Raw genomic sequence first — 15,367 nt, 5'->3', positions numbered from 1 at the left:
TAAGGTACTTTGAAGAGGAAATCTCCTGTATCATGCTTAACTACTTATTAGTGACACCCTCAATGACAGGTGATAGAGCTGAAAGGAATAAGGCTGAGTAATGAAGAGCAATTGATGAAAGACACAGTAAGTTTAGTGACTGATTATTGTGTAGACTGGAGTTGCAGGAACTGATAGCATTTTAATGATGCATCCATTGTTGTTGAAAAGAACACATTTACTTATAATTAGCATAAAAAGGACTTTTCATTAGGGCAACTGGACACCAGCATATGCTTTCATCCTGGCTTGGTGTCTAACTGCTGAGCTAATGTAGGCTGTGTTACCACAAAGACCTCCCAAACCCTGGTTTGGGCTAAGCTAAGCTGCTCTGGAGAGGTGCCCGATGCCTTCATAAGGGAGAATTCCCTGTACAAACCTGTGGTGGAAAACTCGTTCCCCATGTAATTGCTAGTAATACGGGACTATTGCTAGTAGTATATTGATAATAGGGAGTAGTACCAGATTTGACTCAGTACGAGAGGGTTGGTTGTGCGTTCAAACTGTAGCCAAGCTCCTTGAGACACAAAGTTTGGAAAACCTATGAAAACGTTTCCTAGGTGTGTGGTGGTTTTGTTTTGTTTTGTTTTGTTTTCATGTGAGTTTAACCCCACACAAGAGGGACTAGATTTAAAAGTCAGAAGATTTCAGGCTTTCTTCAGTTCTGGGCTGTTATGCCCATCTCAACAAGGGGCCCAATTAGTGTATTTTTAATAGGATTTTTGTCTCTCTTAAAACTGTAAATAAGCAGAAAGAACACAATCTATAATTACTGCTCTTGGGGAGAAAAGCATTTGCTGTTATCAAGAAATAGGGTTTTGTAACCTTGTAAAGAAAATCCTCAATCTGCTCAGATTGCACGCTAGTCCTTTTTTTTAAAAAAAAAAAAAGGGTGCTGTTTCCCAGCAGGATGTCTGTGAGGTTGGGCCAAGAGGGTTTCTTTCCATTCTGCTGAAGGCTGTGATGAGACCTATGGATGCTGAGTCCAAGGAGCCAGGCTGTTGGTTGGCTGACTGCAGCTCTGATGTCCCTGTATTTCAGTGCTGGAAGTGGTATTTGAGACTGTTCATCTGCCCAGTCCTCTGCCCTCTCACTTCACCTCCCCTGCAGAACTATGAGAAGTCCAGTATGTCTGACAGCTTAAAGGAGGGTGTTGGCGTTGCAAGGACCTCATCATCATGAATGACTTCTGGACTGCCTCTAAGCCCTGCTTATGCAGGGTCTTGTCCAGGTTGTGCTCATTGCTGCTGAGACACTCTTTCCTTCTGGAGAGTGCTGTGGACTCTTTAAGTTGTTGTTTCTCATGGAGAAAACCACCTGGAGAATTGTCGCGAAAGGATAGCATCATATGTTTTAGAGTGACAATTACTGGGCTATTTAAAAAAGAAAAAGCCAACTGGTTGGTGTGTTTTTGTTTCTGCTGCCCAGCCTAGTTCACCTGTGGCTTTGCTTTTGCTCCTTCTTTACCAATGCCACTGTCTCTTGCATCTGCATGCCATTTATAATTTTTTTACTGAGTTATTACTGTGTGCTTTTTCTTTCTCTAGGGGCTGAGGTGAATGCTTCCCCACTCTGGAACTTGGCACAGGTGAAAATGGAGCCGCAGGAAAATGAGGAGGCCAATGTACATGGCCATGGGGTCCTTGGCAGTGATGTCTTTGAGGAACCGATGTCAGGTATGAGTGAAGCTGGGATGCCACAGAGCCCCAATGGCTCTGAAAGCAGCTATGGTTCTCATTCTCCTGACAGTCTGATGGGATCCTCGCCTGTCTTTAACCAGCGTTGCAAGAAGAAGCTGAAGAAGATGTGAAAATAGACAAGCTTCTTATTTAATCCTGGTGGTATGTAATAGACTTGAAATGAACTAAGAGAGCACTATGATAGCTATGATTTATGAACAGGGCTGGCCCTGGTGTATGAGGGACTTTGCATAAAATTATTATGAGACATTTGGTGTGTTGTTCCCTTCCCTGCCCCTCTTTGCTGGCTTCCATACTCCATCCTGACACATGAGATTGAAGTTCACCCCATATGTTTGATGGTGTCTTGGCTTGCTTTGGCAGATTAATGAGGAAGTTACCAGTGGCAGGTATTTGTGAGGAGATTTGCTAAGTCCTAGAATCGTTGAATAATTTGGGTTGAAGGGACGTCTTGAGGTTTCTAGTCTCTAGTCCAGCCCCCTGCTTGAAGCACAGCCAATTACAATCAGGTTGCTCAGGGTCTTGTCCAGTCGAGTTTTGAATTTCTCCAAGGATGGTGATGCCAAACCTCTTTGGGCATTTTCCCTGTTTGACTACCCTCATAGTAAGAAAAAACATGTTCTTGCATCCAGTTGGAATTTCCTGTGTTCCAACTTGTGTTCATTGCCTCTGTTCTGTCATTGTTCATCTCTAAGAAGAGTCTACCTCTGTCTAACCTGCCCATTAAGTGGTTGTATACAATGAGATCTCTCCTTAGCCTTTTCGCTTCTGAAGTCTGAAGAAACCAAGGTACCCGAGCCTCCTCTTGTGCATCCTGTGCTCCAGCCCCTTAACTGGCTTTGCGGCCTTCTTGCAAGGGGGAGCACAAACGTGGTTGAAATCCTCCAGATATGGTCTCACAAGTGCTGAATAGAGAAAAAATAATAACTTCCATCAATGTGCTGGCTACAGTTGTGCAAACTGTTGCAGGCAACAAGACAGTCTTAAGTCAGGATATTTCACTGGTTGAGGAGCTGTCGCGGGTGATGGTAATGATGTTGGCCTCACAAAGATGCTCTGTCAGCCAGCTCCTTCAGTGCCTTCGGATGCATCCTGTCTGTTTCCATGGACTTAGGTATGCTCAACTGGCTCAAGTTCTTGCTAACTTGATCTTCCTCTGCTGTAGGTTACGCTCTGCCAGGTGACTCACTCTGCCTCAAGGCAGACATTACCGATGAAAACAGGCAGAAAAGGTGTAGAGCACATCATCCTCAAAGTACGAAGTGCATCCTTTGTCACCAGGTTGCCTGCATTGTTGAACAGTAAATCCGTGTTTTGTTTTCTTTAATCCGTGTTTTCTTTTGCTTCCAGTGTACTTAAAAAGGTCCTTCACATTTCTTATCAGTTTCAACTCCAGCTGAGCTTTGGCTTTCTGAACTGTCCCTGCATGCTTAGACTGGCCCTTTGGGCCAGTCCATCCTCACTTTCACCTCTGCATTGTTTTTTTCTGTGTGTTTAAACTCAGTCCAGGAGTTCCGTGATTGTCTGTGGTGGCCTTCTGTCATGCCTGCTTTACTTTCTGCTTGTCAGAAAGGACTGTTCTTCTACTTTGAGAAAGCTGTCTTTGAAGATAAGGCAGCACTCTTGTGCCCCTTTGGGAGGCCAGAGCAATCCATTGTGAGATCCTGCCGAGATGATCCTTGGATAAACCAAAATATGTTGTCCTAAAGGTCCAGGACTTTGTCTTGTACATGTTTCTCAAGATTTTAAATGCCACAATTCCATGTCTGCTGCAGCCAAGACCTTCATATTCTCCACTAATTCTTCCTTGTTAGTAACAAGTCCAGCAGAGCTTCTCTAATTGGTTATCTAGTCAGAGAAGCTGATGTGGTTTTCCAGAGAGAAGGAAGCAGCTTTATTGTACTGTTGGTGTAAGCCCGTGCTGGCAATGTGAACTTTTCCTTTACTTTCATTGGATTCAGTGCAGCAACTTCAGGCTGTCTGAGTTTTCTTATTCAAAGTTCTTATCGTGACAATGTAGTCTGAAACAGAATCTATTTTGCTGCTTGCTTTTATGGCTCAAGCTGACTGATAGCATTTTTTTTCTGTTCTGCACAATCCTCAGTTGATCAACTCAGTCTTTAACTTGATTCAGTGAGTATCTCTCTCAAAAAAGCTAGAATGAACATGAATCAAGACTGAACAGCCACTTAAACTGGCTTTATACCCGTAAGCTGTTGGGATGTTTGAAGGAGATTTACCAAACCTCCCATTTGTCCTTACAATTGCAAGTTTATCTTTTGAAAGAATGAGCTTCAGGCATAGTATTTTTGTTTCAGTATAACATGTCTAGCCTTAAGTCTTTGTTCCTAACTGTATTTCTCTTCCACTTTATAGAAGTGGAAGCCAAATATAAAATTCCTCAATGTCTAGTAAGAATGTATGACCATAGGCTTTTATAGACATTGGACCTAAAAGTGTCCATTACAGTTTTAAAAGTTTCTCCTTGGGGGGTAAATTCTAGGTATTTGAAGCCTAGTTAGTAGTTGAACAGTGGACCTGTGTATAAGGAGATCCTTATTTTGATTCTCTCTGAGTTACCATTAGGCATGCTGCAATGTCTCTGTTTTCTCAGCTGTAAAAAAGAGAATAGTTGTGTTTGTCTCTCAAAAGTGTGTTTGAGTTTTAGTTACTATTCAAAAGAGGCACTGTGATCCTTCAGAAAGTTTTGTGAGAATTGTGAACTTTTCTTCCATTTGTGTAGGACTGTTGCTGGCTGGAGAATCCTTAGAATGGCCACTGAAGTGTTACTGACCTGTATGATACTGGTCTTAAGCTATACTGTTTATCACGAAGAAATGCAGCACTGTTGTGCTGTTCAACTGCCCAGGTACTAGGAAGGCATTTGGGGTGGTATCTTCTCAATCAGCTTTAGATATCTGCGGCTGAATTTATTCCTCTGAGCCCCATTTGCAGCTGAAGAGGAATAGTCATTCTTAGGTCACCATTCTTCTGGCCTTGAAGTAGAAGTATAAAGCAGGCCAGATGAATGGCATTTTAAAAAATGACTATTTTTCCTTTGTGTGCCCGTAAAGTGAGTTCAACTTGGCTACCTCAGCCGAAGGCTCCCACGCCATCAATGTCTGAGTTAAGTGACCTGAGTTTAGCTGTTCCTATCTGGGAATCAGAGGAGGCTTCTTCCTGCTGGGCCGGTGCTTTTTGTCTCCTACACGTTTTGTAGATCTTACCGTTGAAATGGTAGTACTGGGCTAAAAGCAGACTGCCTGTCTTAACCAAAACTAGCAGATCCAGTGTTCTCCACAACACACAGAATGTGCTGGGCTGGGGCCTCAAGACTCATCTTGATTTGGCTGTTGTGTCTTTGGTACTGTGTGAGAACACCTGTCATTGGGCTTTTCTCCATAGATGCTTTGCCAAACTGTTATAATAAAGTATTATTGAGGCTGGGGCAACTGTGTAAAGTCCCTGGCACTCTTTTCAGGAGCTAGAAGACAGAGTGGCTGCTGCCAGCATTGCTTGCTCATTTGCAAGATTTCAGGTGAGCTAAAAATGAAAACGTGCTGTTCTCCAGGGCTTTGGTTAAATTTCCTAAGCATCAGTCTTAAGTGCTTTCTTTATATTGCTCATGTACAGATGTTCTGTCTTACTTTTCATTGTGTTTTTTTTATTTCACATCCTTTTTCCACACGCATTTCACCCTGTAACACACTCTGCAACAAGCCAAGCCTGACTGCTTCGAGTATATTTAAATACAGTGGAAATTCACCCTCCATTGATTCAGCTGTGTTGTTGCAGTGTAAGAGGGAGGTGTTACTGATTCTCTTTGGGATGCATGTTTATGCAGAGATGAGAAGTGTTTCAGCACCGCTTGTACATTTTAAAATGATGACGGAGTAAAATCTGTGCGTCGTGTTCCCCTCATTATGGTAAGTGTTGCTTCTGACATTTATGTGCTTGACATTTCCTTTCATGCATGTGGAAGCTTCACCTTCTGGGTGAGCCCTTCCCACCTGAACATTTACCATCCTTAGATTTACAGTGATGTTCATCATGCATGAAATAGTGAAGTTTCAAATCTAGCTTACAAAGTCGGATATAGACAATATGCTTTTTTGATGAATCGAGTAAAATTTTGCTAGGTGCTGTTGCAACCAGTGAGGAGTTCATTGACCGTGTAATCCTCAAGTTTCAAGCCACAGTTAGATTATGCAGTGGGTTGGGATGAAGCTCAGTTCTTGCAGTTGTAGTTTTATGCTGGTTGCTGGTAAAGTGCTCTGCCAACTCACCTCCTTCAGTAACATGCGGCTTTATTGGTTCTTTCTGCTTTCTCTCTTTTCCCAAAGGTAGGTGGTTGGCAAATTGGAATATTATTGATCACATCCATGTCCAGTAGCACTGATGTCTTTAGTGATTTCTTTTGCCATGATTGAAATTGCTGGAAACTTTGATACCAGTTTGGAGAGCAAGATCTGTGTATTACTTGGCTTTTGAAGTGTTTTGCATGGAAATCATGCAAGATTATAGTTGAGAGAGTGCTGTGTATCATATTCCTTTTCCCCTCTAGCAATACCTTTTTATTCCTTTTGAAGAGTTTTGCCTGATATCCAACAAAGTTCACTATGTAAATGGCAGTGTAACAACTTGAGTATATAGTTGTATGTTAGACTGCGCTACCTAGGGATTTAATTCCAAGACCATCCATACTAATTTGAATATGCATAATGCTGTGCAGAAAAGGAGATGTTTCTTGCATAGAAATGTACCATTTAAAAAGAAAAAAGGAAAATAAGATTAAGTAGGGTAAGTGAGGCCAATCTGATTATGTACTCAATTCTGAGTCTAATGCACATGTTATGTGTGAAGGATGCTTTACTTAAAATCTTTTTGTACATGCATGTGAATGAAATATGTAACTTTTCTTGTGTTTATATGGAACAAAATTGCTTGGAAATGTTTCAGAGTTGTGGGTTTGCTTTTTTTTTTTTTTTCCTTGTTCTCCTAGAGAGAGTTTGTTTATAATTTCTAAGAAAATTAAAAAAGTCAGAAATAAAAATCCTAGAGGTGTTGTGTGGATTCTTTTCTTTGTTCTGAAGAATGGTGCTGTGAACACAAAGGCCAGTCTTGGGTTTCTGTCCACCTTTACATGGGATCTGGAGTTGACCTTTTGCAGGCCTGAATAAGGTACTGAGGTCACAACTAGGGTGACAAGAAATATTATTCCAGGATGTGGCCAGAGAAAATATAAGGCTTATTTTTCACAGGTGCCAGTGTGCCTCAGAAGTGATACTAGTACCGCAGTGCTAGTATTGGTATTCATCTAGCATAAACAGGTTGCTATTTCTGAAGCGACTACTTATATTTACTTCTACTACTTAAATTACCAGACTATGTAGGAGCCTTGCTCCAAGCCTTGAGCTTTGCTCTTTCATGTGCTGGTTCCTTGTTCTACATATTGCTTTTTTCTTGGGGACTGCTTTAGACTGCAGTGAATGAAACACAGTGTATTTTCCCCTATGCTCTGCCTGTCATAGTAGAGCTGGGCGAGGATGTTCAGTGGGGGACCCTGCTTCCTTGCACTGGCTCATGGGCTCTTCTCTGCCATGACTTTTGTCCCTTTTTGCTGTGGATGCAGCTGGGTCACTGATCCATGGGGCCGGTTGGCTGTGGCCTCATGCTGCTGATGGGGGGGATGCTGCAGCTCAGGGAGGACTGCTTGCAGCTGCAACAATGACCTCCCCCCCAAAAAAACCCCAAACCATGTAATTTTTGCTTTGTAGTTTATGTTGGAGATTAGAATTGCCTCTTTGTTGCCGTGGAAACGCTCGTGTGAAAGAAGCCAACCTCATTAAGAATTATGATGAAAGCTCCTTTGAGGAGCACCCTTGCAGTGGAGGCAGTGGGGCTGGGAGATCTGTGACAGGGAGATGGTGGTGGGGTGGGTCTTTCCAGAAACAGCCCCTGCTCCTAGAGCAGCCCTTCCCCCTGGGAATTGGTTCAGGAGACGTGGCTGTGTCACTTCTGTGCCCTTGCTCTGGGGTGGGGGGCATCACTGCAGTCGGCAATGGGGCCCTGTCAGTGAGCGGGGTAAAAGGCTTGGGTGTTGTGAGGGGTTGTCTTTGGTCCTGGTGCCTGTCAAAGCCCTGGCATACTCTCTACAATTCTCTCTCAGATGTGGGCTGCTGCCTCTGAGCCCAAATTCTCCCTTTGTGCCCCATCCCAGTGTCCTGCTGCCTCCTCTGCTCACCTTGTGCCACCTTTGGACCTTCAGCTATGCTTGTCCCCGGCCCTCCTTTGACCCACATCGCTCATTCTCCTCCCCAGCTCCTGACGGTATTTCTGTGCCCAGCTTCTCATGGCACACTGTTGCTGCCCATCTTGAATTGCAAAGCAGTCTTAGGAAAAAACCTTTTCCTCCAAGTGAAAAAAGAAAATCTGATAAGATTACTTATTTTAGTTTTAGCCAAAGCCAGAAGTTGGAACTTGGTTATGCTTTGAAGGAAAGATGCTCTCTAAAAAGGCCAGGTTTGGTTGTGATGAGATTTTGGGGAGGTGATCCTCTATCCTTTTGCTGAGAGCGTTATGCAGTCCCCTGGGCTAATCTTCACCCTTGCCCATGGAGTCCATCTGACTGGGAGGCAAGGGAGACGTGGGGTATTGGACTGTAGGGAAACTATGGATTTTCAGGTCATGTGTGGAGATCTGGGCTGCTATCGGTGTAGAGTGAGTGCTAATGAATTTATGTTCCTCAGAAACTGTGGAGGTTGGCGAGAAATGAAGCTCTTGTCTCTGGTGTAAATGCTAATGACTCTTCTCAGCTGCTCAGTCTTGTTACTGCTGTACAAACTGGTGGCCCAGCATGGCAGGTGTGCTGGATGCCAGGTCCAGCGTAAAGCTCTTCCATCCCTGTTGCCTCCAGGCTGAAGGATGGGGAGGAGCAGGACTTGCACAGGAGGAGATGAGGTGCCTAGGCTGGGCACATAGCATGCTCTAGGGTTACCCTGCTTTGTCAGATCTGGCATTTGTTAAAAGGCAACCCTGTGAAAGATTTTGTGAATTATAGGTTACTCTTTCTGAGTATCAATTTCAGAATATTCTGAGAAAGGCTGGAGACTTGATAGTGTTTGCCAATACTAGCACAAACAAACGTGAAAAGCAGGCCTTTTTTTTTTTTTTTTTTTTCTTCCCTCTTTTCATTACGTTTTCCAAGCATGGAGCAGCCACAATGTTGGTTTGGTGTTCCTGATCTTGCTGGAGGAAATTTAGTGTGCTTGGTAAACGTGACATGGCGGCTGCTGCTGCTCCTTTGAAGACAGTGATGCTGAATGTTTAATAAAAACGTTATATTTCATCTGCAATGCCTATAAGTGAATGGGCTTAAATAAACGTAACCAGACCGGTTTATCACTCTCCATCTTCCTCCATTGTAATTCTCCTGACTGTTGTAATACCATGATTTTCAAGTCGATATAAACTCTTCTATTGTATAGCAGTCCTGGATTTCTCTAATAAAGAAGTGAGGAAGGCAAATGCTGGTAACTCTTAATGCCTACAGAAAATGACATTAAACAATTCTAATCTAAAAAGCTTTACTATCTAAACCCATATTCTGAGACTTCCTCATGCCTTCTAAGGAAACAAACACACATCTCCACTTCCCTTCTTCTTTGATGGTCGCATTGAAAGAAAAGTATTTGCATTTATATTGTGATATCTGATTTAAATTTGTCTGATGTGGCTGAGATGTCACAGCCCTACTGACTACAGGTGCCCTATAATACAGTGCATTTTCGAACAGGCAGATAGGATAAAATATAGTTGTTTTTCTACTGAATGGATTTTTCTGTGGGAGTGATCAAACCTGTTACATCTCAGTATATCCAAATCTTATACCATGACTTCAAAGAAAAAAAAGAAATTAAATGGATAAAAAGGTGCTCTCCTTCATGTGCTCAGATCCTCTTGCCTAAAGCTCAGAAACCTTCCTGCGCTCATTTCCAGTCTTTAAAAAATGATCTTTGCATGACAGCTCTACAGGTCTCAGCACTGATTTCATTTTCTCTCTGTGTCTTGCAATTCTGTTTGCAGGCTCGGTTTTGATAAGCTGCCTTCTGCTTGGGTTGGGTGTGAATGAATGTACTTCCTCTTATAGAGCATCTGATAAGATACCTGTCCTATAAGGCATGTAACTAGAATGGCCTGGTCCTACCAAATACTCCTGAAGCAAGTGTGGATTAAAGATGCCTGGTCTTGCAATTATGCACCAGAAAGAAGATTGCTTGTTGTCCTGGCACAGACCCTTATGCATTGACTCTATTTGCTCCATTTCATAAATTCTTCATGAACCTGGCAACTTCCAGAATTTCAAACAGTTTCAGAGCCTACAGACACAGACGCCGGTGCTGTTTGTGGGAGTTTCTGGGGTGCTTTAATGAGGCACAGAGGTAATTTTGCAGAGTCAGACTGCAAGTAGATGTGTACCTGTGAGTGCCAGTGTGGGACTGTGAAAGAACTGAAGCTGCTTTTTGGAAAGGCAGATGGAAGAGATAGTGACAGGCTGTGCAGCAGATCTGTGAGCAGCCTCACCCGGAGGCAAAGCGTGAGCTCTTGGAGCATCTGCTAAAAATTCGTACAGGGGTGAAGGATCTGAAAGTGAAAGGAAAGGCAAAGAAAAGGGAAAGATGAGTCAAATTTTTCTAGGAACTGCAGAAGTTCAAAATTACAAGTCTTGATTCCTCTCTCTCTCTCCCCCTGCCCTTGTGCATTCATGAGATTTCAGCGATTCAAAGTGATCTTAGGAAAGGCTGAAGAAACAGAGAGGGCAACCTGTGTAGGTACGTACTTGGGATATACTGATATAGTTAGTATTTGTATATGCATTTAGCTGTGCAGAGATGTATATTAGAGTTATATATGTGGCTATGCAGTTACCATCATATCATTTACCATTCCCAGAGGACTGTGAGCAGTTCCCATGCTACTTCTGTCAGCATCTTGGCTTCGTGGGATATGTGACCTGAGGAGTTTTGGGTGCTTGAGATAACCAGGTAATGCTCCTGGTCTTTCATCTAGCAATGCAGATAAAGACACCTCTAAATTTAAGTATATGAACAACAAGGTGTGGATGTGCTTTGAATTAAGTGTATACCTCAATGCTTTGCTGAATAAGAGCAGTACAGCAGCTTAATGAGCAAATTTTTTTTTTAAAAAAAGCTCATCAGGCTAAATTTAGGTCAGGATCTGCAGTTCATCTCTCTGGACACCTGATGCCTCTGGCTAACTGGCATGACTGTGCTGCTCCAGGAATGATTTTTTTATTCCACTGATCTGACAAAACGCATCATCTTCTTATACACAAGTGTCCATACCACTAAATCACCTCTGCCATCGTTAGTGCTAATTGGCTCCCTTTCTGTACTCTCGAGGGAACATGGAAAGTCTGAATGGAAGCTGAAGGCCCATCTCCCCACAGAACAGCACTGGGACAGTCTGTGAATATATAACAACTTCTGCTTTCACATTATGCTCCCTGATCTCGGTCCAGAGAGGCTTTCAACAGCCAGGGCTGTTACTCTCACTATTTCCTGCCAGGACTGAGTTTGCCCACACAGAAGTTAAAGCCACTAGTAATCGTTTGCTTTCAATCATTTTCTTCTGCTCGTGGGTGCCCACGTGTGCAGCCTGGTGCTCTGGGCAGGCTCCAGCCCCCAGTAAACGAGAGACAAAACTGGGATGTGAGCAGAGTGGGAAAGCAGATGGGTGTTGACAGGAGGTCAGTCGCTTTTACAAAATACCACCCTTCATTTAAGCTGTGTCATGCTTTCTGATGTATCATGTCTTATGACGGATAAGACAAAGCTAGTAATTTTTGGTAGACTGAGCAAAGCTCATGCAAGAGTAGGTCTTTTTATAAAAATTTATATATCAAGACCCTTCTGAGAAATACCTAATTGTCCTGGAATTTCTCTGTTTTACATGTAGATGTTCAGTGTGTAATCCTGAAACAGACCTTCATTTTTGAGCAATAATTCTTTGAAGACTAAGTAAAATGCTTCCTTTATTTTGCAAATATTTTTTTCTATACTTTTCCAAAAGGAGAGATGAGCTTCTCACCTGAATAAGGACAAGACAGAGAGAGGAGAGGCAGAGCTGACATCTGTAGTTCATGCATCTGAATTGGGTTCTATTATTTATTTTATATAACCAGAAAATCTTGAAATCAGTTTCTGGGAAAGGAGAAATGGAGCGGGCTGTGGAGAATGAAAGTGTCATGATTTCATTCCAAGGAAAATGAGGGTGGAAAATGAGAGTCCTGCCAACAGAAAAATGGTATTCTATCCTGTCCCTTCTGATGCTGTCCCACTGACTATGATGGAGTCCTTAAGGGAAACAGAAGTAACCAGAGGGCACAGAAATAATTTCACATGTTTTTGAAACCTGTTCTCAGTGAAAGATATTTACATTCTTTCTTTATCTTGTCTGTTCTAGGCCCTAAGGGTCTTCCTGTCCTTTTCCTTGCAATGTGTGTGGGTGAATTGTGGCATCCTTTCTGCTCTCCTTCATCTTCTTTAAGATCTCCACTTGGTTTCCCAGTGAGATGCACATAGATTTGCTGTCTGGCAAAATGCAGCATCACTGTTCCACGTTCCACTCTCAATCTTATGCGTCAGTCTCCTTCCAGCTTTGCGGGCTTTATTTGCATAAATGAGCGGACCGCTACCAAAAGAATCTGGATTGACAGCTCTGAAGACTTTAATCCTCTTTTCATCCACAGAGCAATAATAATGCAGCAGCAATGTGACTGGGATGACTGCTGTGCTGGCTAACATCAGGGACTGAACCTGGGAACTTCCAGAGCTTAAAATTGTGACCCCCTTTATAACCTGAGCTGAAGGTAGGAGGTCTGTGAGAGACCTGTAAGCTCGAGGGACTTGACATGCAGAGGGAGAACTAGATCACAGACTGGCTGCTCAGTTATCTGAGTTCCCTCTGAAAATGAACTCTTTGCAAGTATCTGGGCTTTACAGCATTGCAAATCCTGTGCAAGTCACTACCTAAGTGACAACAGTCATCTTACAGAGCATGCCAGAAACTGTGATTCAGTCTTGAGCTAGAGGAAAAATAATCCCTAGGTCAAGTTAGTCTTTAATTCTCTGCAGATGCTACTGGGGAATTCACTGGGCTTATTCTACAGTAAGGATTCTGTCACGGTTACAAGGTTGATTGTGCTTGTAGCTGTCCCAAATCTCAAGCCTCTGCCCATCTCCGCACCTTGGATGAACTGGGTAGTCCTCCTTCTCCCATAGCCTGGCTGGAACCTCCTGTGGAGCAACAGAGCTGTCCTGCAGCAGATCTAGCTCATAGCTCCATAGAAATATAGTGCTGGAAGAGGTGTAGAAGGGTCCTGTAGTCCATTGCCTTCTGTCGTCCAGGAGCTCTGGTATGTAAATAATTCCTGACTGACATTTGTCCAAATTTCTTCTTGGAGCTCTTGAGTGATGGAAGACTCCACAGATGGCAGACTCCCAGGCAACCTGTGTGACCAAGCTGCTTTCCTTACTTTTTAAAAAGTATTTTCTAATGAGCAGCCTGTATGCTTCTTGGTACAGGTTAAGGTACCATAGGGTCTGTTGCTCATTTTCTGTTTGACCTACACACTTCCATCCTGTTTTTGTGCTGCTGGTTATTCAACACTGTAAAACCTTATGCGTGACCCTTATCTAACCTGTTCCTTCCCCAGACCTTCTCTGCAGCCTGTTGAGGTCAGTCTGAATCCTGACCCTGTACTCCATTGTAAACGCAGTCCCTTGCAGCTTAGTGCTAGCAAACTTAATAAGCATAATGTCTATTCCATATTCCAATGTGTAGTGAAAAAAATTGATAGAAGCTGGCTGAGGATAAGACACGCAGAGCAGTTTTGGAAGAATGAGGGCAGATAACTGAAGGCAGGTTGTATGATTCTTAAAGCTAATACTTTTTTTTTTTCCACCAGCAGAAAGTGCCAGGATGTCTTTATGTGGGAAATTCCTGTTTGAATTAAATATATTTTTTATTAATAATATTTTCACTAGCTGTCATATCACTTGGGTCTCAATCACTAGGTTATGTTTTGCTATTCTTAAATTGTTATTATTATTCTTAAGTTGCACAGGACATCATGGCTCAACTCATAGCCTGGGTCAGCCCTCAGGTCACTTCCATCCAGGTGGTTTATCTCCCCCTGAAATGTGCTGCATCTTTCTGCAGGAAGCTTTGCACTGGCTCCGGGTTGGCTGTGCTAGCCAGGCATGAAGTGCCTTCACCAGCCAGAACAGGGACAGCACATGGCAGCTGCTCTCTGAAGAACAGAGACAGTGGCAGAAAACACAAAGTCTTCCCAGGAAGGTAGGAAACGTGCCACAGTGTAAATCTTGGCAGTGTTCAGCCCCAAAGTATCAGGTCTGGTCTGGATGGGAGACTCACTTTTAGGAGCTCTGGCACAGAAGTTTCACAGCCATAGCTGGTACCTGCTTATTCAGAGAATAAGTAAAGCCGGATTTAAGAATCAGTAAACTCACAAGTTGTTGTTTGTTTGTTTGGTTGGTTTTTTCCTGCATGCTGATGCCATTCACTAAGGCCTTAAGAAAGGTATCTGAAATAACTACTTGTAGAGAACTCTAGGTATGCAGCTTCCTCCTTTGTCCCTCTCTTCCCACTCCCAGCTTGATGAGGGGGGTGTGAAATATGCAGCTGGGGACCCTCTGGGAGCTACCACAAAGCAGGGTTCAGACCTCTGGTTTCTCCTCTGCCTGGGTCATTAATTCATGCTAACTATAAGCAAATGTGTTATGAGTCTTGAGCCGCAGTAGTAAAATAGGATTAAAGATCCATTCAGCCCTCACTAAGTTACTTGAGAGCCTGGGGGACCTTCAGTAGCCCAGCTGCTTTTACAGTCTTCTGAGAAGATCAGGACCATCTACAAGATTGACAGTTCGACAAAACACAGACCTTGTCCCTAGCCTGTGGCCAAGGGTTTTGGCAGTCCTAAAAGTAACACTGGCCACCAGGCTCTTTTTTAGCTGGTAGGAAGAAAAAAATGTTGTCAGTGCACATCTCAGCCAAGATATGTGCGAGTTGTCGTGCTTATCATTACTATTGTTCATTTTCTGCAAAGCAGGTGTTAGCTCAGAAAAAGACATAAAAGCTGCATTCTGGATTGTTTGTTCCTCGTTAAAATGATCTGGGCCCCTGTGGGCATGTGTTGTCTTAATATTCTGGTACTGAGAAGTGCCGCATTTTCATAATGAAAGCTGTTGCAGGAAAGCAATTCCGACCTCAGATAAAAGGAGAAGATTACACTTGCCACTTGAGTTATGGTATTAGAAAAACTGATTTTATTTGTTTTCATTTCATTTTCCCTGTCAGCTGCTTCTGAACCTCTGTGCAATGTTCTTCAGAGATGTTAATTGTATTTTTTGTGTCTGGATCCCCCTAAGAAATGACAAACGTTTTCACTCACAAATTAGATGTCTCTTTTCATTTAAACACCAACAAGGAAAGCTAATTTAAGAATGGTGGAGCTGTTTTTTCACAATGGCCCTGATGTGTGATAGAAGCTGGCAGATAGACTTAAGGACATAGAGCAACAAACT

General features: G+C 43.0%; 1 protein-coding gene across 3 annotated transcripts in view; it reads left to right on the top strand.

Annotated features, from left to right (window-relative positions):
- SUPT7L (SPT7 like, STAGA complex subunit gamma) overlaps window positions 1-15,367 on the top strand; it is a 51,294-nt gene that overhangs the window by 12,476 nt on the left and 23,451 nt on the right. For 2 of the 3 annotated variants that reach the window (XM_065058169.1, XM_065058168.1), the window contains exon 5: window positions 1,587-6,792. In XM_065058169.1, coding sequence (XP_064914241.1) covers window positions 1,587-1,849 — 263 coding nt within the window. In that variant the 3' untranslated portion in view covers window positions 1,850-6,792. Of the gene's footprint in view, window positions 1-1,586; window positions 6,793-15,367 lie in introns of those variants that run through there. The other variant, XM_065058170.1, reaches the window with a different exon arrangement.

The sequence above is a fragment of the Columba livia genome, chromosome 3 (genome assembly GCF_036013475.1).
Source record: "Columba livia isolate bColLiv1 breed racing homer chromosome 3, bColLiv1.pat.W.v2, whole genome shotgun sequence".
Lineage (NCBI taxonomy): Eukaryota > Metazoa > Chordata > Aves > Columbiformes > Columbidae > Columba > Columba livia.
Note: the sequence above shows the minus strand (reverse complement) of the source record. Positions and strands in the feature narration are given on the sequence as shown.